At 42.6% G+C, this 24,592-nt stretch overlaps 1 protein-coding gene across 2 annotated transcripts in view; it reads left to right on the top strand.

The window, feature by feature from the left end:
* Window positions 1-23,750, top strand: part of bcl11ba (BCL11 transcription factor B a) — a 52,924-nt gene extending 29,174 nt beyond the window's left edge. Inside the window, exons 3-4 of one of the 2 annotated variants that reach the window (XM_060880478.1) lie at window positions 19,279-21,135; window positions 22,667-23,711. In XM_060880478.1, the coding sequence (XP_060736461.1) occupies window positions 19,279-21,135; window positions 22,667-22,689 (1,880 nt within the window). In that variant the 3' untranslated portion in view covers window positions 22,690-23,711. Of the gene's footprint in view, window positions 1-19,278 lie in introns of both variants that reach the window. The other variant, XM_060880477.1, reaches the window with a different exon arrangement.
* The last annotated feature ends 842 nt before the right edge of the window (window positions 23,751-24,592 follow it).

Below are 24,592 nucleotides of genomic sequence, written 5' to 3'. Positions count from 1 at the left end.
TCATGTTCTTTTTCCTCCACACTTTCTTTTCCTTTTTTTTTTTTTGTTATTGTCAGCAGACACGTACAGCGAAGCAGGCACTCTGCGACAACGCCACTGCACTTTGGTAAAATTATCCGAGGTGGCTAATTCACCGCTATTAAATCCTCTTAAGGTTGAGGAATTCAGACACACGTTCGTTGGTTTCTTTTTTTTTCTACCATCCTGCCAAAAAGACTTCTGTGCATAACTGGTTTTGAAGGCTGATCCGCAGCACCTTCCTTTGCGTGTTGATACAGTAGCTCCGTCACCCTGACACTGTTTGTTTAGTGAGCTACTCGAGCAAGCATGGAGATTTGAATTTGTAAAGCGTGGGAGAAAAGGCTGGAGGAGGACTTGTAAGCCCTTTCCAGCAGGGTCTAGATGCCAGGCCTTCGATACCTCGCTCTAAAGCGGCTTTGGAGCGAGAGAGAGAGAGAGAGAGAGCGAGAGAGAGATAGAGCGGATCACGGCCGTGGACAATGATGTGCACGTAGAAAGCAGTGGACAGGATGGGATTAGCAGGTTAGCGCAAGTTCCTCCTCACCGCTAACACGCTCTCCTGGCTCCCCTGGGCTTTTGACACAGCGTGGCTCAAGGAATTAGTCCGGCTTCCAGATTTAAACCTTAACCGGCTAATGGAGCCTCTAAAGCCCAGAGCGTTTCCTTTGCAAAGGAGTGTTGTCGACAGTTTAAGTAGGAAGCAGCGTCGCTATTAGCTCAAACTAATTTTTCACAGTGTTAGCTCTGAGGATTAGGATGCAGTGTTGGAATGATTCAAGAGAGGTGGGTTGAAGAATTAAAGCCCAATTACAAGCAACGGAGGGTTTGTTTGTCATTGAGAAAGGTGGAAAGTGTGGCGAGAGAGCAGGGAGATTTTCGGAGGGTGCTGGAGGGCGACGCAGCCTGACGAAATGTGGGTTGATCCCCTTGTTTAGGTGGGCTTAAGGCTTCCCAATTTCACATGCTAACGGCTTCTGCACAAGCCCCACACTCTGCCAGCAATATTGATATTTGTCCTCTGTGGTCACTGCCTCTCTCTCTCTCTCTCTCTCTCTCTCTCTCTCTCTCGCTCTCTCTTTCTTGCCTTCTCTGGGTCTGTCACTCGGAAAATGCAGAGAACCCCAGGCCTTGTGTGTGTGTATGTATGTAGCAGCCCTGTAATCATGCTTCTCTGACACTAATTGCTCATGCCTGTGGAGTTTGGAGAACACGTCGTATCAAAGCTCATGCTGAAGAGAAGGATCACTAGCTGGCACCGCTTGATCGTTCCCCGACAAGTCTTTGGTTTAACCCCGTTTTCTGCCCTCCGTCTCTAGTCCGCTTTTTTATCTACGTCGAGAGTCTGAGATTGTTTCCAAGCCATTTCCCCATCTCGCCATCCTCCGAGGCCTCGTTTTGGTTCTGAACACGCAGCGTTTAATGTTCCTCCCATCATGGGGCAACGTGTCAGTGACTGTGGAGATGTTTTTTCTATTTACTGGGTATGCAGAGCAGTCTGGGTGGTAGCGAAGTAAATTGCGGAAAAGCAGTAAAAAGCAGATTGAGTTTCTCCTCATGGGTTTCGGTCTTTAGTGTGCTTACTCAAAACAACGGCACGGACTCGACCAAACACGTCAAATTATTCACCCCCAACAAACACAATCAGTGTAGTTCACTGGAGCTATTGATCTGTGCGATGAGGCTGTGCAGAAAACCACTTGAGGATTTTTAGTGTCTAAAAATCAATCAAGTTAGATTTCGGCTATTACATAAGAAATCAGTTGCGCATCACAACAAAAACGGTCCTTTGTTGCAACCTGTTGGACGGACCACCGGCAAGCTAATTTGTTTGATAGCTAGAGGGCTTTTTAGCTGTAAACAATGCTGGATTACAGCCAAAAGGAGCCACGGTGCCTCAACAGACATCCCTCTGATCAGAGACTAAAACAATAAATCATTATTTGGAGCTCTCAAAGCCACCATAGAAACCTGTCGCTTACTTAATCCAAGAAAATTGGCTGAACGAAGAGGACTGACTGGGTGTCTGAGATATTAATGGAGCTGGCACTGACTCTTTGGTTCCTCCTGCTTTCCATCTAACCTTTCGTTCGTTTTCATTTCAAGCCACAGTGGCATTAGGACATTAGCGAGTGCTGGATTAGGCCATGCGTGCTCTTAAGCCGCTGTATTTGTTTTTCTATCATTTACAGATGTTAAATATGTGATTTTCTTTCTGCAAGGTCTGCAGGGTTTTGGCTAGGTCTCGCGCTCCATCTACAGTCGCTGGAGTTGTTTTATTTTGAAAAGGACACCGTTTGGTCTTTCGCCCCTGGCACAGCTTTGGCCATCTGCCTAATCTTGAAAGTGAGAGCTAGCATGAGAAATGGAGGCTGATTCATCACCCAAGTCTAATTTGGAGCTTCAGAGCCATCTCTCAGTCTCTCCATCTCTCAGTCTTTCTTGTCTCTTTCTAATTCAGCCAGTTATCTGAACACAGCATCCCTCTCATGAGCCCAGAAATCAGGTAAGATACCCAGGGCCAAATGAGCGTCATTAAAGCTAATCAGTGGCACAGCAACGGAGAGGAGCAACGCGAGCTACGTCATCGGATGACAGTGATACCAATCAACTTTGTTAACGCCAGAGGTGTGAAATGAATATGAAGGCTTTCGGAGAAATCAAGAGTTAGTGGTTGAGGGATGGTGGGATTTACTTTCTGCACTACTTTCTCACAGTCCGTATCATAATATCATAAAAAAACATAATGGAAACAGATCTTATTAGAATAAGAAAAAAGCCTCTCATATACTGCTCTCCAGTGATAAGATGCTAACTTGGTAACAAGAGCAAGTTTTGGTTGGACCCAAATGGTTTGCTAAGCCACTGGGGTATATGGAAATCTAAGGTGGCTAATGATTAGAGTAAAGGTTTAGCTAGCAAGCATTACCATCAGACAAAGAGTTGTACCAGAAAAAAATACACATTTTTCATGAGTTACACCATACTGAGAAGCCATGGATTCCATAGGCTTTAACACAGACTCCCAGACTACCCCCTGTCCTGCACATTTTAAAGTTTTTCCTGCTCCTGAGACATCCGATTAGCCTCCTCGGCTAATTAACGGTCCTTCCAGAGTTGCAGTGGGCGTGTTAGAGCACAGAAAGCACTAAAATGTGCAAGGTTCTCCAGAGCTAGGATCGGTAACGTGTGGGTTATACGATACCGCGTAGATAGGTTCTCTCTGAAATCGTTGACTTATTCAGACGTTGTTCTAATAGAATCCTTTGAACACAGCGATAGCGGGAAGTCACAATACAATCTCTTCCTGCCTAAAAAAAAAAAAAAAAAAAATCTCCTTGCCTCTTTGCTGGCATGTCTCCTGTGCCATGTTTCTGAGCACACATCACAGGGACCTTTTATGGTGCCCACTTCTCTTTGTGAAGGGGATGTTGAATGCCCAGCTTTTTATAGTTACATTTAAAGGGAGTTGGATGCCTGGTGCAGCTGGGGCTCATTATGGTATACTCCATCCAAAAATGCATGTGTAATTAATTCGCTCACCCAGACCCTCATTGCTTCCATCCAGGACCTCCAGTCTGTACAAAGTCCTCAGAGTAACTCATCTGAAGCTTGAACAGGCCTTGGCTTGGAGCGATAACCAACCTTGGGGGGTGATGGACAACACTTATGCAAGCGTACCCTTGAGACGGATAGGAGGGGGACGGTCTGTACCCGTCTGGATTGCTGTTTAATTTCCGGTTGATGCATTTTTTTTTAAAAAAAAAAAAAAAAAAAAAAGTGAATCACTTTAAACAATGTCCTTTTTGTCACGTTCTTCTTGGATGCTCGGTGTGCTCTGCCAAGCTCGAGCAGACTGCCATAGCTCAGAGGCAGGGCTATCAGACGGAGAGAGGCCTTTTTAACTCCCTAGTGCATCGCCGCGTCCACTCGCTGATGTAAACCAACTCGAACGAGATGAATAGCTTATGCAATTTTGTGAAGTCCGTTCTGCAGTGAGGCAATGCCAGGAAACACTTCTGTCTCTTGACAGTAAGGTTTCTCTAGTTCTTTTGCATTGTCTTGATGCCCGATGCCTTGAGAGAGAGAGAGAGAGAGAGAGAGAGAGAGAGAGAGAGAGAGCGCACACTAAATTTAAACCCTTTAATTTGCTAATGCCACACAGTATTTAACATTTCACCATCAATTTCACCTGTGCATCAAATAAAAGCAAAAAAAAAAAAGTGCAGCATAATGCAGGGGACCATAACTTTTAGCTGCTCTGCTAAAACCATCACTAAGTGAGTTGAGTCAATTCGAACGAGCGTCGCTCCGTCATCTTTCCACGTTATTATTATAGTTCTCTCCATAACCGGTTTACGCCGAGTGTAAAAGTCTTGCTGATTCGTCGGCTTCCCTGTAGCAGACAAAGCAGGCGAAGTGGAGTTTTTAGGCTCATGACTATAGAGGTTTGGAGTGGAGAACAAGGAGGAGGAGAAGAAGGAGGAGGGGTGCTGGTAGAAGAGCTCTGTTTTTTGCAAATGAAAACAGATTGGACTGGTTATAGAAGAGAGCCTGGTTTCAGTTAGACTGGAGACAGGCGTACTGTGTGAATGCCATACCCCCCACTACCACCACCACCCTCTCCTCCGTTTACAGCTTCTGACATGCTTTTTCCAGCGCTGCTTTCTGCTGCACTTTTTTTTTTTTTTTTTTTTTGTGTTCAAGCTTCCCCCCCCCCCCGCCCATTTCCCCCCCCCTGCCCATTTTCCCCCCCCTTTGCCTGAGAATTAAACAGAAGTAGAGCGGCACGCTCTTGTAATCTTCTTTATCGCTTATGAAATCGTTCCTTTTGATTGCCTGAGAGAAAATGGCCGAAGTCGTATACTCTGCAGAGATCGTTTTCGTGAGCATTGTTTGATCATCGCCCCCGTCACGTTAACGTCGATGCCACCGAAGGTTAGCTTAAGCCTTCCGTCATAATCACCCCGTGAAGAAATGTTTTCTTTATCCTGACAAATAGAGGGCTTTGTTTATAGAGACGGCGAGCTGCGATTGCAGTTATTATTCTGTCTAGCAGAATAGTAACCAGGCAGAGATGATTCTATCAGGTAGGCTTGACCCCTGCGCCTTTTTTCCGACAATATGTCTGCATAAAAATCCTCCTTGCGTTGTTTGCTAATTACAGCTACATCACCCCCCACGATGTTTTGTCTAGTTTGCTGGACGTTTTTTTTTTCTTTGCTCTTCAAGATCACAGGCTAGGCACTTGTTTTTTGTCTAAAACGTATTTAGGACTAGAATTCAAAGAAGAATGAAGTGATTTTGCAATTGTCATATGTAATTATATTTCCGGCCCGGGCACGGAGGCTGGCAGCGTTATTAGCGTTTTGTACGCCTGATTTCATTTTACAGGTGCCTGTTAAATAAGGGCCTTTCACACTCTGGCATGGTTGATGATGGGAAACACCTCACTTGTTTTTTTTTTTGTGGGTTAAGTCTGTGTACTTCGTGTAGTTCGTGGTCCAGCAGCCTCAGCTGTCCCTCGTCTCAGACGTGGCTTGCGTGCAATCAGAGCCTTATAAGGGCAGTTTGGAGCAGAGGTGCCCCCCTTCCCCATCCCAGAGTCTCTGGTTCCTCGCTTTAACCCTCATCTGGTCTGGATCTGCTCTTCCAGGCCACAGCCCGCATGGCTCACTCTGTCTCCACAGTATAAACACACAAACCAGGGCCAGAATGCACGGACCTAGAATCGTCCCATACACACTTACACAAGCCCCACACACACACACGCTGACACTTTCCCCTCCCTTAAGTCCTTGGGATCAATTCAGAGGGACAGGCGCCAATAAGATGACAAACATCGAGGCCTGCTGGTGGAGCTGGCTCTTGTTCTGTGCCGTGTTTTCTCCAGGCCCTCTTTTTTTCTCTGTCCTCTGTTTGATAGTAATGAAGAGTGCTTCAGCGGTAATAATACCACCCGGAGACTGAACGAGACGTCTGCAGATTTATAGGATGACTGGACTCTTTTCTTTATTCTGTCCTGTATATAAACCTGTATCTCACTTGTGCTCTCGCTCTCTTTTATGTCTCCTGAAAACCGGCGAGACTTTCAGCTGACTGCTGGGTAAATAAGGTTGCCCAGCCTCGACTGAGAACCTCATTTTTTCTTTTTACTCCGAAGCAGGAGCCGCTTTACCTCGAACTGCACAGAGGAAAGCAATCAGAGTGCAAAGAGAGGTGGGCGATTTCAGGTTAGTGCTCGCTCCGACAGCTAGCTACATCATATTGCAATTACAGACCAAAGAGTCTACCTGGGAACTTGAAAGCAAAATTCATGTTATTTTGAAACAAAATGAAAAAATAGCCAAGCCCTTGTTTTTATTGCTAGATGCTACAGGTTTTATCATGAGCTCCCATGTTGCCAGTTCTGTTTGGTCAACAGAGCACAGCTTTGTTACATCAGAGCGACAGAGCCGAGCCAGGAAGGGGAGGAGAGACTTGAGGTGTGTATATGCTGTGCCGACGCTCCCACTTGGCCTGGTCTACTTTGGACTGTTGTGCTGAAGGATGTTGGGGGTGTGGTGTGGTGGTCTGTCCAAAAATCTGTTCGTTCCTGTTCACCAGAGTTCTTATTTAAATCAAAACATGACATCATGGCATGGTATAGCAGCAAATCATCAACACCACTAGCTCCACTGGTGACACCTTTGACACCAATGAGACCTTTAGCCCAGTTTTCAAATACATCTCACTCACAGTTACACAAAATTCCTTGCTTAAGAAACAAACACTAACAACACTCACCTTTCGATTCTTAAGCATAAATGATTAGTTTGCATAGTTACCAAGAAGACACTTTACAATATCTTAGGGGCTTTTTACACCTGGTCACTTCATGTGTTTTCTGTGATCCGATAGCTATCTGATGGTAAAAAGACCAGGTCTAAATGCCCTCCGAAACGTTTTCAAGACGGATATAAATCCGATGATACAAACCCCTTCAGGAGGTGGTCTGGGACGCATTTCAGATGAAACTGGACAGGTGTAAATGAATGTGGTTGTTCAAGCCACTTACGTCAGCGCTATACTCCTCTCAAACGGAAGTACGTCACTCGCAAGTGAGTCTCACAGTCGTGCATCGTGCCAGAAACGTAAATGAGGTAAAATATATTAGCATTTTGGGCGGGAGTAGAAAGATCGGATCGATATACGATTCGCCGAGACGCGTTTATGTGGCCTAATGTAAATGGAACAGTTTTAACAAATCAGATAGCTATCGGATCAGAGAAAACACGTGAAGTGACCAGGTGTAAAAAGGCCCTACGTCTCGTACTTGCGCTTCACGTTACTTCACCACATTTTCTAGTGTCTCATGACCCTGACCACATGAGCTGCATCCATTCTGAAATGCGTTCTTCTTTGTCTATTCATCTTTTTTCATGGTTGACTAGTGTCATAAAAATTTGCTAATAAGACCGAAATGAAAAAGCCTCCCCTGTCAGAGGTAATGTCTTCAGCCCTGTAGATAATCTCTGGTCTGATTAGCTTCCTTCAGCTACATCATTTACATAAATTAATATGATTGGTTAAACTCCGACTGAGGATCTACCTACGGAAGCCGAGCTGGTTTGTGTTTACCCCTGAATTAGACGCCGTTTCGGCTTTCTTCCCGTGCAGCGAGCTTGTCGGTGTATTTCCTCAGAACGTAGGGAACAGGACTATAAAATGGACAGGAACATAAAGCCACATTTTAATGAGTGCGTTGTTTTTAGCTCATAGTCGTGGGGCAGGTAGAGACCTGCAGGTGATGTAGTCTCTTTGTGTGTAAGTGTAGGTGTGTGTATGGTCAGGATCAGACCCCAAATTCATGGTAAGTCCACTTCCTGTTTCTGACCAGTCCGACCAGACTCAGACTCTAAGTCTTGCCTGGCACTTTCACATCTAATCTGTTTAATTTGTTAACATGAAACAGACCTGTTTTTATTTTTTAACATTGGCCTCCAGTACAAACCGGTGACCCTTAAAACATCCATAAAGTTTGCTGAAAGGCGTCACTTTGTACCAGCCCCCCCAAACACACACACACACACACACACACACTCACACACACACGATTGATTTAAGCTGAGACACTACAGGTGAATAGCGCAACATTTGTATGCTAAAATAGTTTTTGGATGGTTTTTCGAACTCAGATGCTAATTTCATGACAAAAACATTTTTGTTTAGCTACGGATTTTATTTTATTTTGTTTTGTTGAAATTTCTGACGTATATCAGGAATCGTGCTTTTCAGGTATGACGTAATTGTGCCGAGTGGGCGTGGCTTATAAGCTTGAGTAGGCATGAGAGGGAAAAAACAGTGAAATTAACATTTTTCAGTTCAGGCTTGAGAAGTTTATAAGTACACGGAGGTCAACCAAGTGACCCAGCAGATCACGTCTGCACGTCTAGGTGTTTAATTCCTCTCTCGGCTCTGCCACTTTCCTGTCACCAGGCAGGAGTGTAATGAATTTAAGTCATTCTGATTTCACTAAGCTGCTCAGTGTTAGTTAAAAAAAAAAAAAAAAAAGCCGCCCCTCATCCCCACACACCACCTTTTCCACCTCCCGCTTAATCCCTGCCTCTTCTAATCTCACGTGAGGAGACCAAGCAAGCTCAAAAGAAAGGAGAAAAAAAACAGACAGGGGGAAAACAGAGAAGATACAGGAATCGTCTTTGTCAGCTTTAATACGGACGATCATAAATGTCAGCGCTCGTGGTCCGGCACTTTGACTGGAGAGAGAGAGAGAGAGAGAGAGAGAGAGAGAGAGAGAGAGAAAGAGAAAGAGAGAGAGTGAGAGAGAGAGCAGACGTGGTGAGGGTGTGGATTGACTTGAATGAGTGCAAAACACCAATAAATTGTAACAAACGGCATCATTATGTTACTGTGTATTGAATAAAAATTATATACTGCTGTAAATTTAAACGGTCTGATCTTACAAAATGAGGTCATAAAAATATTATAGCTGAAAAGCGAGTCTTGTGGTGAAAAAAAAAGAAGAAGAAGGAGAAGAAGAAAAAAGACAGCAAATCACAAGTGTCAGTGTAGATAACTGGCTATTGGTGTGTGTGTGTGTGTGTGTGTGTGTGTGTGTGGTTATGGAGGTCAGGACACTGTCTAGGCAGCAGAGAGAGAGAGAGAGAGAGAGTGTGTGTGTGTGTGTGTGTGTGTTGCTCTTCCCTGGAGTGAATATGTCCAGTCGGGGATCTAGTCGAGGGATTTGGCCAGTTGGAGGAAGGAGAATGTAAAACAGATGTTGTGTGTGGGAAATAGCTGTGTGCTGTCCACTCCAAGTTTGCGCTAGTGTGTCTAACAGGCTGTAAAAACAGCTGCTTCCAGATTCCGTCGCCTCATTTACACTTAGTAAATCACCCATGATTCTCTGCGCCGCCGCCGAGAGTCCCTACGGATCCGCCTACAGACTACCGAGTGAATCTCTGTCGCAGACTGTCATGCTGAACCATTTCAGGTAGCGGAGAAAAACAAAACAAAACAAAAGAAACCCCAAAATGACGTGTGTTAGACACCGGGTCGTCTTTAAGTGCTGCTCAAAACTCCTTTTTCTGTGGAACAACAGGAAATCGGGTTCGAATCTGTGACCAGCGGATCGCGTGTTAAGATTTAAGACTTAAGATTTGTCCTCGTTGTGACCAGAACGATTTAAGGAGTTTCTAAACGATTGGAGTGGAGAAGACTTTAGATTTGATCTGTAGTCGATGTTTAAATATTTCGCTAATCAGCCAGTTAGCGGCTACCTTTAGCTATTATCGCTAGCTTTTTATGTTATATGACCACCAAATGAATGGAAACCAATTGCGATGATCCTCAACCCTAAACTTTACCCTACAGAATCATTCACGTTAATCTGCTTTTTCTCTCTCAACTCTAAGGATATTTTTTTTTTCTCCTCAGCCTTGGTATGCATGCATGCATGCGTGTGTGTGTGTGTGTGTGTGTGTGTGTGTGTGTATTAGACCGGGCATGTGTACGAATCAGCTTTGTTCGTGGTGGCACAATGTGGCTCGAGACTGATTTGCATGTAATTGTTGCTCTGGATTTGCTATGATAGTCATAAACAAGACATTAGCAATTCAAGGTGAGGAATTAGAGGCCTGAGAGACTTCCAGATCACACACATGGTAATGAAGCCCCTGGCTTAATAATGCAAGAAATGTCAGGAAACTTTCCACCAGCCGGGCGGACGCCAGGGAGGCACCGCAGGCCTAGGGCTCATGTCATCTTTGTTCTAAATGCAAATCAGTTTGTCGTGACACTGACTCCATCAAATATGGAGCATCGAAGGCGTGATGAGAGAGTGGCCAGGTCTTTCCTTTCCTCTCTCCTCCAGGTCTACTCTCTCTCTCTCTCTCACTCACTCACACACACACTCACACACACACACACACACATATCAACCCATTAGTTTTTATAATGATTATTTAATATATTCATATATTTACAGATTATCGATCACATCCTTGTCCAACACTTAATATTTATTTTATTTACATTTTTTTTTTTGTTCTCCAACAATCATCATGACTGGAAGTAAGAGGAGCAGAGTGTTTGAAAGCCGTCTTAGTTTTCCCAGACTGTGAAATATAATGAATACAATCTCGACCTTAATAATTTAAGACTCTCGGTGCGCGAACGGCAGGCGGTTCAAAGAAAAAACTGCGGTGCCTTAAAGACGAGAGCTTCTAACGCTCGGGAAAATTCCAAGGTTATCTGAATAAGTCCTGGTTAACAGGATGTCCAGTTTTGAAGTGCGAGTTTGCCGTCCCATGTGACCAGTCTTTTTTTTTCTTTCCTCCTTCTATTCCTTCCCTTTTTTCTGGCTTCGGCTGACATGAAAGGCCGCAAGTCCCCAAAAATAACTCAAAAGGTTAAGATATTAATTAAGCGGCGAGGGCTGAGGAGTAGGATAATGAGAGGCGCTCTCCACAAACAGACTTGCCGGTGCTCCACTCAGAGAGCGAGGGATGAATGAACGAGCCAAATCAGTAGTCTATCGGCTGCCGGGCTCGCCAGTCATTACGGGAATTACCTTGCAGCCTTCCAGCAGCCTGCACCTTTTACAGCTGTTATCAGCAGCCCTGGTCATTAGAGCACAAGGAACTAAATTCATCCCCAGCAATTAAAAGAAACCTCTACATAGACTCCGCTATTTGAACACGTCTCGAATATAAATACGTGAAACTTCTTACGCTAGTTAAGGAAGGAATAAAACGCTCCAGGATAATAATGAAGACTTCCTCTTTGTGAAGAGAGCTGGAGTGTTTTATTCCTCTTGCACCACAGCGGTTTGTTGAACGTGAATTCATTCAGAACGACGTGGCAGTTTAAACCGTTTTAACGCTGTAGCATTTCTTTATGATTCCTTTGTACTTTAATATGAGGAGGAAAATGCAGCTTGTCATGTTACCAAGCAACCATGACGATCTTAAAGTCCTTGGAGACTGCTTCCTTAAACTTCCTTAAAGTATTCGTCGCTGTCAGATGGAATCCTCGTATCTCCAAAACCGTTATTTTTCAGGAAATTAAAAAAACGCCGTACCTTATCTGCAGTGCACAGGGTTTAGTCCGCGTTGCAGTGGATTGTCTTGCGCTAAATTCCTGTCCTCAGACGAGCACCAGAACTAGCGGGGGTCAAGATTTTTTTTTCTTTGAGCCCAGTGTTTTGAAGACATTTACCACAGAAGACGTGTTGATTCGTTGCGACTCTTCTTGAGAAATATGCCGCGAAGCTCTCCCGCGGAGTGAGGAAGAGGTGGACAGTTGAAGTGTCCAATGGAGTTATGAGATTTGCACTCAAGCTATTTTAGATTGGTTAATAACTTGTAAAAATAACAGACCCACGTGGGGACTGACCAATAGCATCGATATGTGAAAAAATATGAAATTGACCAAATTTGGACATTCGAGGTTTCCGCCCGACAGCGACGGAGTATGCTACACGAGTTCCTGGGATCTAGCCATTGCTATAGAAATGATGACCTGGTACTTCGGATGTTTTGGTGCTGTAATGGTGCTCCGGTTAGACTTCTCTAAACACAGGAGAAACCAAACGCTCAAAATTTGATGTCTCTGACGTTATTCCTAAACTGTCTGGCGATCGGCACTTCCCCTGTAATTGTCCACGGAGTACTAAGCCTGTTTCTCTCACCGAGCCGTACAGCCTAGCATAATAGCCGTGATTTAATTTAGCTATTTAACCTGTAATTCCAGCAATATTTATTGAAGAGCGAGGGGAGAAAATTGGGCCATTAGGCGCCGAGGATGAATACACCGAGATGAAAATGAACACGCCTAACTGGTAGTTGACCTTCGCGTTCTGTGGCGGAATTTTATTAGCACGGCCCGCTGTAATTACCGCAAATTGAATCATAGAGAAACCGAAATCATTGGGTAATGAGCATTTTTTTATTCGTTTTTATTGCACTTTGTGACCAGGCCGTGAGCTGTGACGTCCCTTTGCATGAGGCCTGACTGAATGCTGAGGATCCTGAAGTTTGAAATGCACAATTTTTTTTAAACAGCTTTGTCTTCCAGACTCGGTCATTGTTTTTTTTGTTTTGTTTTGTTTTTTAAAGCACGTATGGGGGATGGGAAACGCCGGCAGTTTATTTGTGAGCATTGTCTTTTTTTTTTTTTTTTTTTTTTTGGACGACATATGGCACGTCCTGTAAGACGCTGTGAGATGCAAATTCAGGGGAGTCTGACTTTAAATGAGGCAGCGACGGTGACATGAGCCCTTTTGAAGAGTGCACATCACAGTACTCCGGGGAGGAACAGCAGGGGAGCACCCACAATGCCGTGCGGCACGACGCTCACCGCCCACCTCTTCTCTTACAGTACGAGAGCGGTCGAGTGAAGTGAAGTGGCGAGCGCGGAAACCCTGCAGTCGCAACATCAACTCGGGTTATTACCTGCGTTTTTCGTTTTTACTTCTCGGAAGAACGGCAATTAAGTGTTCGGGTGTTTATCTGGAAACAAAATGAGACGGCTAGGAATAAACGATGATGCATGCTGTAAAGGCGAAGACAATCTGCTACGCATGTACAATGTGCGTACACAACAAGGCTTTTGATTTATTTTTTTTTTTTGAGAGAGAGCGAGAGAGTGAGTTTTGTCTCATAGAAGACTCTTAAAAGTTTCAGAGATCTGGGCTACACACACACACACACACACACACACACACACACACACACACACAACAGCAGCTTGAGCCTAATTAACAGGACATGCGTCTTTCTGCACATCTGTAACATCATTTCCAAGCGCAGTGTTCACACAAATAATCATTCTGCTCTATAGTCATCCAGAGGCTCGTGGTGAGGAGCCGTAGTAAATGATCATTAAGGGTCAGACTGCACTTAATCAATACAAAACAGCCAGAGAGAGAGAGAGAGAGAGAAAGAGAGAGAGAGAGAGAGAGAAAGAGAGAGAGCTCATTCTGCATGACGATATATACAGTAGTCTTACAGAAATTCACACAGGATTCACATAGAAATAATCACATGATTCAGGTGAATTTCACATTATTTTATCCACACAATTGACTTAATTTCTCATACATTCATTTCTACATGATTCTTTAGACACGACTCATTCATTTCTACATGATTCTTTAGACACGACTCATTCATTTCTACATGATTCTTTAGACACGACTCTTTAATTTCTACACGATTCTTTATACACGACTCATTCATTTCTACATGATTCTATAGACACGACTCATTTATTTCTAGATGATTCTTTAGACACGACTCATTCATTTCTACACGATTCTTTAGACACGACTCATTCATTTCTACATGATCCTTCAGACACGACTCATTCATTTCTACATGATTCTTTAGACACAACTCATTCATTTCTACATGATTCTATAGACACGACTCATTTATTTCTAGATGATTCTTTAGACACGACTCATTCATTTCTACACGATTCTTTAGACACGACTCATTCATTTCTACACGATTCTTAAGACACGACTCATTCATTTCTACACGATTCTTTAGACACGACTCATTCATTTCTACATGATTTTTAGACACGACTCATTCATTTCTACATGATTCTTTAGACAAGACTCATTCATTTCTACACGATTCTTTAGACACGACTCATTCATTTCTACATGATTCTTTAGATTCTTTTTGCCCGTGAACACAAATCATCACGTAAACCATTTTCTTTACGAGCTGCAACTCTTTCCTAAACTTTTCCCCTCCTGAATAAAATAATCATTTTTTCATTTCATTTCTGTTATTTCTGATAAAGCAGAATTCAATCTCTTGATTTCTGCCTTGATAAAAAGGAACACAGTATAATGTTAATAATCTTTAACCTCCATCTAATCTATAAAATACAACATATTTACTAGATTCATTTTTCACCAATGATCTTTAACCACAGTGACATTAACAAGTTTTCTCGATGCCCGGTGATCATATTATTATTATTATTATTTTAGTTTTATTAAACGTGGTGAAATAGCAGGGGATGAAAGCAAAGCGTGATGAAGCACTTGCTCACTCAGAGGCATGGATCTGTTTTTACTGTACAGGAGTTTCTGTTGGAAATTTGGATGCCATAAGTGTAAATGCCAAAAGCAGGAAGCTCGGCTGCCTTATAGGTCCAACGAGCTACTGTGAGATCCTCTCTCTCTCTCTCTCTCTCTCTCTCTCTCTCTCTCTCTCTCTCTCTCTCCTGTGCTCGCTTTTCCCTCTTTCCTCTGTAAGCCGTCCAACGAGGCTCTTGCCAAAGCCGTGTGTGAACCACAGCCAAACAAAACACAGGCAGCAGTCCAGGCCAGCGCGGCACGCTTCCACTAATAGAGAGAGAAAAGGCTTCCAGACCCAACACGCTACTTACAGCACGGAGAAATTCTTTACGCTAGATAATAGCTTAATGACAGCCTAAATGAAGTCCCCGTAGTAAAAACCAATGTCAGCCAATGAGCACCTCATTAAAGGATGCTATATCCCCTTTTCCCTCCCCCTCTTTATTCAGTATCGAAGCAGGCTTCATTGTGTGGAAATCGGAAATTCCAGGAGATTTCTCCTCTTTTGTCCTCGCGTTACAATTCCGTCCTATTCTTTCATATTCTCTCCAAAACTATCGGCTTACTATTACAATATACACCAATCTGCCAAATGACTGAAAACGAGAACACCTTCCTCACGAGCTTTCTCCTGAATCTGACATCGGATTTGGACGTGATAACAATTTCAGGGTTTAATTATTATTATTATTATTATTATTATTATTATTATTATTATTATTATTATTATTATTATTATTATTATTATTGTTGTTGTTGTTGTTGCTGTTGTTGTTGTTATTCTAATGTTTTTTAAACTCTAAAATTATTAAGACATTAAACAGTGCACCAAGACTTTTTTTTTTTTTTTTTTGGATTTATTTGCTTTTAGTATATTATTATTGTTATATATATATATATATATATATATATATATATATATATATATATATATATATATATATAAAAGGCAGGAGGGAATTTGAACAGCCTGCTAAATGAGTTAATTTGTGAGAAATGTGCAAATGGAGCCTTAGTAGGTTTCTGTCAATCTCTAGGAGAACGAATTAGAAATGAAAAAAAAATAATAAAATAAAATAAAAAAAAAAAAAGGAAAGAAATCCGCGCCCAAATAACACTCATGAGGACATGCATGGTGCTCGGTCACATTATAGAAATAAAGATGGTTGAGGTTATGAATCGATATACTGGAGAGTTGGTACTGAATCTGTCTGTTATGTAGAAACGTATAACATGCAGATGAAATATATTTATATATATATATATATATATATATATATATATATAAATAAATAGAAATAAATATATGCTTGTCGGTGCATTTGTTCCTGCATGTGTTTGCATGTTTATGCATGTGTGTGTGTGTGTGTGTGTAAAAAAAAACACGACAGTGCCCCGTACTGACACAAAGAGCGTGAGGAGAGAAAGAGACGATACGGTGTTCGGGATGCGGTGCAGGTTTTTCCCTCTATCCCCTTTTCTTTTTTTCATATGGAAATGTGAAATAATGGGGTGATTAAATAGAGCTGTATATTAAAGTACAGCTGACATTAGAATTAGCATAATGTGCTCTCGCCTCAGGCTGCATACTTTATTTGCCATCTGCGTCGGACTGCGATTCCCCCCCGGGAGGGCAGACGCCGAACGCTCCTCAATAAACTCACGGCCACAAAACTACCAGCTCGGGCAGCGGCCGCTGATTCGTCTTAATTGTGGGGCAGAAATGAACATTCGGCTCCCTGATGACTTCTGTTTGGTCTGAAAGAAGTTGAACTAGTTGTCTGAAGTGCTTTAGTGAAAATACAACACACACACACAGACACACACACACACACACACACACACACACACAGCAGGTTTTTTTTTTTCCTTCCCCCAAGACGTCCAGGTCTCCTTTACATGGAGCATTATCTTGTGAAAGCCTCAGCCATAAAACAACAAGAAGGCGAAATAGCTGAATAGTGTGTGAATTTTCAAGTGTTTGTGTGTGACGAAGAGGAGGAGGAGGAGGAGAGGGGAGAAAAAAAGAAAAAAAAAGAAAAAGAAACGATGGCCTTTGTGTGTAAGCGTATGCTCCGTCCACTGTAATTAAGTCGAACTCTGTAGAGGACAGGACACACCGCAGAGGCGAACAGCTGTGCTCTTCGCTCTCCTTAACACAAATCGGGCGCATAATGAGCGGGGAAAGAAAACACAACTTTGGTGCTTCGTTTTTATCTCATCGGTGGAGGATAGAGATGATGATGATGACGATGATGACGATGATGATAGATTACAGTTCAGGAGAATGGTTTGAAATGATAGACTTGAGAATTTCAGTGAGATATTTATTTTTATTTTTTTTATCATTTCTTTTACTGGTTGTTTATCACACTCTTGTGCATCATTGTGTGATGTATAAAACCTAATTATTTTAAACATTTTTATTCTTGTTTAATTGATGAGTACAGTGTCAGGGTCGTTAACCTGTACTGTAGTGTAGTGCCAGGTTTCTTCACGCTGCTTCTGAGCCGTGTGTAGAGGAACGTGAGGGGACAGAGACGGACCATTCAGACAACCTGCTCCTTCTGATCCTACACAATGGATCAGAGTCAAACAGCACTGTGTCTCTGTGCTTACTCCTCTCAGCCGGACCTATTGTTCTGATGTGTGTGTGTGTGTGCGCACACACACACACTGCCCTCACACACACACACAAACACACACACACACAGTCCGCTCACACACACACACAATCCCCTCACACACACACTGTCCTCACACACACATACACTCCTCCTCACACACACTCCCACACACACACACACCCCTTACACACACTTCCATCACACACACACTTCCCTCTCACACACACATACACCCCTCCACACACACTTCCCTCTCTCTCACACAAAACACACACACACACACACACACACACACAAACACACACACACACACACACAGTCCCCTAACATAGACACACAATCCCCTCACACACACATACACTCCTCCTCACACACACTCCCACACACATACACACACACACCCCTTACAGACACTTCCATCACACACACTTCCCTCACACACACACATACACCCCTGCACACACACTTCCCTCTCTCTCACACAAAACACACACACACACACAGTGGTGCATTCAAGGAAAACACTCATAAATACGCACACGGAATCAAACACCCGAACAATTACAGCAGCATATGTTTTCCTGCATGTATTAAATTGGCGCATTAGGTCACAACACCAAGCTTTCATTCCGTAAATAAATGGAACTCGTTTCCGGGCACACAATTACCATTTCAACTCTGTGTATCTTTTTTTTCCTTATCAGTCCCTCAGGAGCGAGCCTGACTGTTTAGCATCTTTTTTCACTGTATGCTCACTATAGAGGCCGTGTTTGTGCTGCCGCCGTAACGAGTCCCCTTTGCATTGGTGGACCTATGCACACGTCCTGCACCTTCATCAATTAGTCATGTGTAGTTAAAGGTACAGAAGGGCGCTAGTAGTGCTCCTGCTAACATGGCGCTCTCTGTCTCTCTTTCTCTCTATCTCTCTCTCTCTCTCACACACACACACACACACACACACACACACACAAATTAAAGATCTGATCAGGATTTCTTTCCTACCCTACTGCAATGTAACCGTTTTGCATAAACACATCAAAACACTGTGACCTTTTTTTTTTTTTTTTTTTTTAATTTTAACAAATAATTGCTTTTAAAACGCTAGAAGGAAGAGCATGAGGTCAATTTGCTGGTTAATATGCCATTCCACACCATGCTGAGGAATTGTTTCCGAGCAATATTTTGTACTCGAGAGAACAGCGTGTTTGGTTAAAAAGTTCTGCTAATGCGGCGTTATTAAAAGGGTGGACGGCTTTTCAGGGTAAGCAATAATAGAAAAAATAACATCTCGGAAATTCTTAATGGAAGAGCAAATAATAGCCTTAAGCTACTTTAAATGCCAAAAACCTTGACACAGAATAACAAACTTAGCAAGAATCCCCCCACTCCTTACAGCCTCTTAAATCTCAGCAAGTATTTTCCCTTCTTTATTAGAAACCATTTATCTTGATGGACCCATTTTTTTTGTCTTTTTTATTTGTCTCCTAGAGGGGACAAGTTTATTTGTTTGATAGTGATAAGAGTCCCTTAAATCACAGTTTAAGTTGTTCTTCTGCAATTTAGTGCCATATTACTTTGGCATCCTAGGATGGCTTCGATGCTCCGAGGGGTTTCCGAGTGTAGAAAGTGCGGCACTAATAATTCCGTCATTTGCGAGGGGGAAGATTAAAGGCGAGTTGCTATAGGAGATGTCATGTTCCCACAGTGCTAACCCATCAGAGCCCGAGTATGGAAATGCTCTTGTCATGAGCTTGTCAAGTATGTTCAGTGCTCTTCACAGGGCAGTGTGATGAGTGAGACCGTGCCTATTGCCCAGGGTGTGAGGCAAATTTTGAAGCATGTCAAATGCCCCAGAGCGAAGCTTGTTCTTTGAACCATCCCATCGCTTTGCTCTGGGACAGCTCGCTTCATTTGAAAGTCACGCTAGCACACACAGAATTTCCCACAGTTTTTAACAGCGTTGTTAAATGTTTCTTTATTTTCAACACAAATGACTAAGAGTGTCTCGTTCTCTTTTCTTCTTCTCGCTTGCAGGTAGAGATGAACCTTCCAGCTACGTGTGCACGACATGCAAGCAACACTTCCCCAGCGCCTGGTTCCTCCTGCAGCATGCCCAGAACACTCATGGGATGCGCATCTACCTGGAGCACAATGGCTCCAACACCTCGCTCACGCCACGGATCACTCTTCCTCCTCCCATTGGAGCTGAGTCCATACCCCAGTCCCCTCTGACCAACTTCTTAGGGGAAAACAACCCCTTCCATCTGCTCCGTATGACCGGGCCGCTGCTCCGAGAACCCACCCCGGGCTTTGTCGAGAACCGTCTCCCAAACACCCCCCCTTTTGTTAGTCCCCCTCCACGTCACCACCTAGATCCCCATCGCCTGGAACGCCTTAGCGCCGAGGAAATGGGCTTGATTTCCCAGCATCCCAGTGCCTTCGAGAGAGTGATGCGCTTGACACCCATGGCCATGGAGACCCAGTCCATGGATTTCTCGCGACGTCTGCGAGAGCTGGCGAGCAACAACAACTCCACCCCTCCGCTCTCACCCAGTCGTGCCAACCCTATGCACCGCCTGCTCAATCCTAATCCCTTCCAGCCTAACCGCAAGTCACCCTTCCTCAGCACCCCTCCACTTCCGCCAATGCCCCCAAACAGCACCACGCCACCTCAGACACAGGACAAGAGCAAATCCTGCGAATTCTGTGGGAAGACCTTCAAGTTCCAGAGCAACCTGATAGTGCACCGGCGAAGCCACACAGGGGAGAAGCCCTACAAGTGCCAGCTGTGTGATCACGCCTGCTCCCAGGCCAGCAAGCTGAAGCGCCACATGAAGACCCACATGCACAAACCCAGCTCAGTGACGGGTCGCTCAGATGATGGCCTTTCTACCACCAGTTCACCTGAACCAGGCACTAGCGATGTCACAGGCGATCCCATGAAAAACAGGGATGGTGACTTCCAAGGCGAGGGACTGGGGCCAGACAATGAAGAAGAGGAGGAGGAAGAAGAAGAGGAGGAACTGGAGAACGAGAGTAGGCCAGAGTCAAACTTCAGCATGGACTCTGAGTTAAGCCGTAACAGGGAGAATGGCTCCAAACCCCCAAATGATGAGAAGAGCCTCTCCTTGGGGAAAATGGTAGACAATGTGGGGCTGAACTCTATTCAGCAGTACAATAACTTGATCGTTGACAATCGTAAAAGGCTTCCCTTCTCAAAGAGGGGCTCTGATGGACACAGAGACACAGGCGATGAGGACTCTGTGGTAGAGGAAATGGATCACGTGGAGCGGGCCACCATAAACGGCAGGAACTGTGGCTCAGGTGATTCTTTCTCAGGCCTGTTCCCCCGCAAGCCCACCCCTATCACCAGTCCCAGCCTCTCCAACACCTCTAAAAGGATCAAAATAGAGAAAGACTTGGACATGCCCCCAGCATCTCTAATCCCCTCAGAGAACGTATACTCCCAATGGCTGGTTGGTTATGCAGCATCACGGCACTTCATCAAAGACCCCTTCCTCGGCTTCACCGATTCCAGACAATCACCTTTCGCCACCTCGTCCGAGCACTCGTCGGAAAACGGCAGCCTGCGGTTCTCCACTCCTCCTGGGGACCTGTTGGATGGGGGCCTTTCTGGACGCAGTGGCACTGCCAGCGGTGGTAGCACGCCTCATCTGTCTGGAGGCCAGGGACCAGGACGTCCTAGCTCCAAAGAGAGCCGGCGCAGCGACACGTGCGAGTTCTGTGGCAAGGTTTTCAAGAACTGCAGCAACCTGACGGTGCATCGACGCAGCCACACGGGCGAAAGGCCCTACAAGTGCGAGCTGTGCAACTACGCCTGTGCGCAGAGCAGCAAGCTCACTCGCCACATGAAGACGCACGGGCAGCTCGGTAAGGAAGTGTACCGCTGTGACATTTGCCAAATGCCATTTAGCGTCTACAGCACGCTAGAGAAACACATGAAAAAGTGGCATGGCGAACATTTGATGACGAACGAGGTCAAAATTGAACAAGCTGAGAGAAGCTAAGCCAGATTTCCCATTTTGCCTCACAATTCCTTGAATATATATATTAAAAAAAGGGTAGCTGGATACTCTGTTTTCCTTTTCAAATAACAATAATTTGAATTAGATTTGCCTAAGAAACTGCCATCTGAGGATAATAAAAAAAAAGACAGAAGCTAAGAGAAATTGGAGCGGGTCTAAACTGCCTAATTTGGCATTTTTTTTCAGTCTGTCATTCTAACAATGGACGAATTAGATGATGTTTAAATGGAGCCTTTAACTGTGCAATAATTTCTGTATTTATTGGATTTCGTAATGTTTTGGCATGTGCAGGTGCATTTTTCTTTCGTTTTTTGTTCATTGTCTTACTTTTAAATACAAATGCTGTGATTTATTTTTTGCTGTTGTTTTAAAACCCAGACAAAACAAAAACCTGAGATTTAATTTTTATCCATTACAGAGTACAATTTGAGAGATCTTTAGGCCGCTGCTCATGAAATTGTATATTTAAGCTACATGTAATTTCTTGAAGAGAAGCCGGGTTCAAGCTGCGACTTTTTAACGGAACTGAGAAAGCTATCGTTTTTGTTTGTTTGTTTTAGTCATATTAGGATATAAGCGGACAACAATCCTTAGACTTTGTAGCGTGAACTGATTTCAGACGCGTCAATCCATCCATGATTGGAAATGTAGCACTGAATGTCGGATGTGACAGTAAACCCGGAGGATCGTGGAGCTCAGGTTCTACGTAACTCAGAGAGGGAAGGTAGTTCTGGTACTAAGTACCGATCCAGACGAGACCAATCAAGCAAAAAAGAAAAAAAAAAAAACAAGAATTTGCTTTAGTTCTTGCTCAGATGCTAAAAAGTGTACAACCTTGATTACTTACAATAGGTCTTTTTCTTTTCTCGAGTCGTTTGCTCGGACATTTCCTGAGCAGGACAAACAGAGCAAATTCCGACTATCAACATGACTACCTAACTAGCTATGATTAGCGCCACGTTTTTAGACATTTATGGCTAATTATACCCACACTGCCATTCCACAGACAGCCATACAGTCTTATATGGGTTGATATCGAAAGATTATGCAGGAGAAATACTATTTATCTTAGCTAGCACCTCTGCTTCTAATAATCTGATGTACATGGATAGACTTTCAGGACGAAATGTTGAACCGATTTAGCCGGATTAGCAGAAAGATTCAGTCATACACTCATTAATGATGTGTCAAAGTGCATTTTTATGTATATACCAATTTGCAATCATTTTGAGAATTCAATTCATAATGTACTGTAAAAGATGAATTACGTACACAAAAAGTCGTATGCACGGAATAAACAGAAAAAAATATATATGTTTGAATCTGTTTAAGCGAAAACAGTAAGACTTTCTTTTTCTTTCTCTCTTCTCATTCAGGACTTCCTGTGATGTGTAGTTGAAGTAGCAACACGCATAAAGAATGCGCAGCTGAAAGTTTTTTAAAGCTCCACATTTCCCCTTCCCTTCCCCCTCCTCCCACTCTTTTTTTTTTTTTTTCTTTTTTTTTCTTTTTTTTTTCCCTTTTCTCTCGACGATCGTTCCCATCACCTAAAAACACGACCACGATTCGTATTTTACCGCAGCAGGGCCGACAATTTATAGAATCGAGGAGATATCACGGTTTAAAAAAAAAAAAAAAAAAGAAAAGAAAAAAGAAGAAGGAAAAAAGAAGAGAGAAAAATCAGAAAAAATCATCTCTTTTGCAGTTCGTTCCCCCGCACTTTATGATTTGTTTTGTGCATTTACGGCGTCACGGAGAAAACGGCTTCTGAGCAAGAAATTATGCGGAAAAAGGATTTTTTTTAAATTAATTAATTTTTTTATTTTTTTTTATTTTTAAAGTTTTGCGAAAGGGATCATCTGAGATTCAAGTGCCCGTGTTGCAAGGCTTGGCTTTCATGACACAGGCACTATAAAAAAGTAAAATTAATTTATTTGGACGGTTTTTGTACTGCCGTATCAATTTGACATGAGTGTGCCTTGAATACTGAATACTGATCTTCCTATTTATTGTCTCTCAAAAGACAAAATGCAACTTTTTTTGGGGGGGGTGCAAATAAATAACTAACTAACTAAATAAATAAATAAAACAAATAAATGAATGAAAAGTCTGTAGATTTAATCTGCTTCTGAAAAAATGAACGAATCGGTGATCGGAAATAATTCTTGAAAAAAGAATCTCGATAACGAGTAAGTAAACAGCACAATAGTGTGTGTGATGTGTGTGTGTTTGTAGATATGTATGCACATGTACATGTAGCACAAACACACACACACACCATACACGTATATATATGTATATTTCTTCACTTCAGGATATGACGCAAACCCTTAAAAAAAAAAAAATTTTTTTTTTTTACTTTTATTTTCATCCCACTCCCCCATTTTTTTTCCTCTCTCTCTCTCTCTCTCTCTCTTTTTTTTTTTTTTTTTTTTTTTTGCAACAATTAGAAAAGGAAGAGACTGGACCAACATCAGGAACTACAGAAACTTAAAAAAAAAAAAACAACAAACAACAAAAAAAAAAAACTTTAGTGCACTCTGTCTTAAAATACGTTTACAGTATTGAAACAAGTACAAGGGTAAAAATGATATTTCTGTGTATGTGTTTTAAACAAAAATAGTATTTTTTTGTTGTTTTTTTTTCCTCTCTCTTTTTAATTTTTTTTTTTTTTGCTTATAAAATTTCTCTGAATGCCACAGTGGCTATGTGTATATTGTTTTTTTTTTTTTTTTTTTGGTGACGGGGTTTTAGTAAATATATAAATATAAAAATATAAATATATATATATAAATATATATATTACTTTTTTTTTCTTGTTTACTGTAAAAGTATACCAGTATTTGTAATATTGGAGAATGCCTGGGCATTTTACACAAAAAAAAAAAAAAAGAAAGAAAAAAATGTTTTTTTAACTGACTTTTTTTTTTTATTTTTTTTTTGGTTGGCTGGTTTCATTTTGCAGTCCAATTTAAATGGTGGGTCTCGATTTCATTTTATTCTTATTTTTTTGTCACTGTAACTGTAAAAGTCTTGAGTTTTTCGTAGCTTTCTGCCTTGGGTGTGAGAGAATAAAGACTAATTAATTAAAAAAGAGAACTGCAAAATCGAGCTTGTAGGCTGAAGGGTCTGTGAGGATGATAATGATGATGATGATGATGATGATGATGATGATGTCTGGATGATCCCAGTCCAATCCCCCCCTCCCCCAAAACATTAACACTCTGCAGGAAAAAAACAAAACAAAACAAAAAAAAAAACAATCCTTGACTCCTTGTCATCTGTATGTTTTTATTTGAGCT

Source organism: Tachysurus vachellii, chromosome 10 (assembly GCF_030014155.1).
Source record: "Tachysurus vachellii isolate PV-2020 chromosome 10, HZAU_Pvac_v1, whole genome shotgun sequence".
Taxonomy (NCBI): Eukaryota; Metazoa; Chordata; class Actinopteri; order Siluriformes; family Bagridae; genus Tachysurus; species Tachysurus vachellii.
Note: the sequence above shows the minus strand (reverse complement) of the source record. Positions and strands in the feature narration are given on the sequence as shown.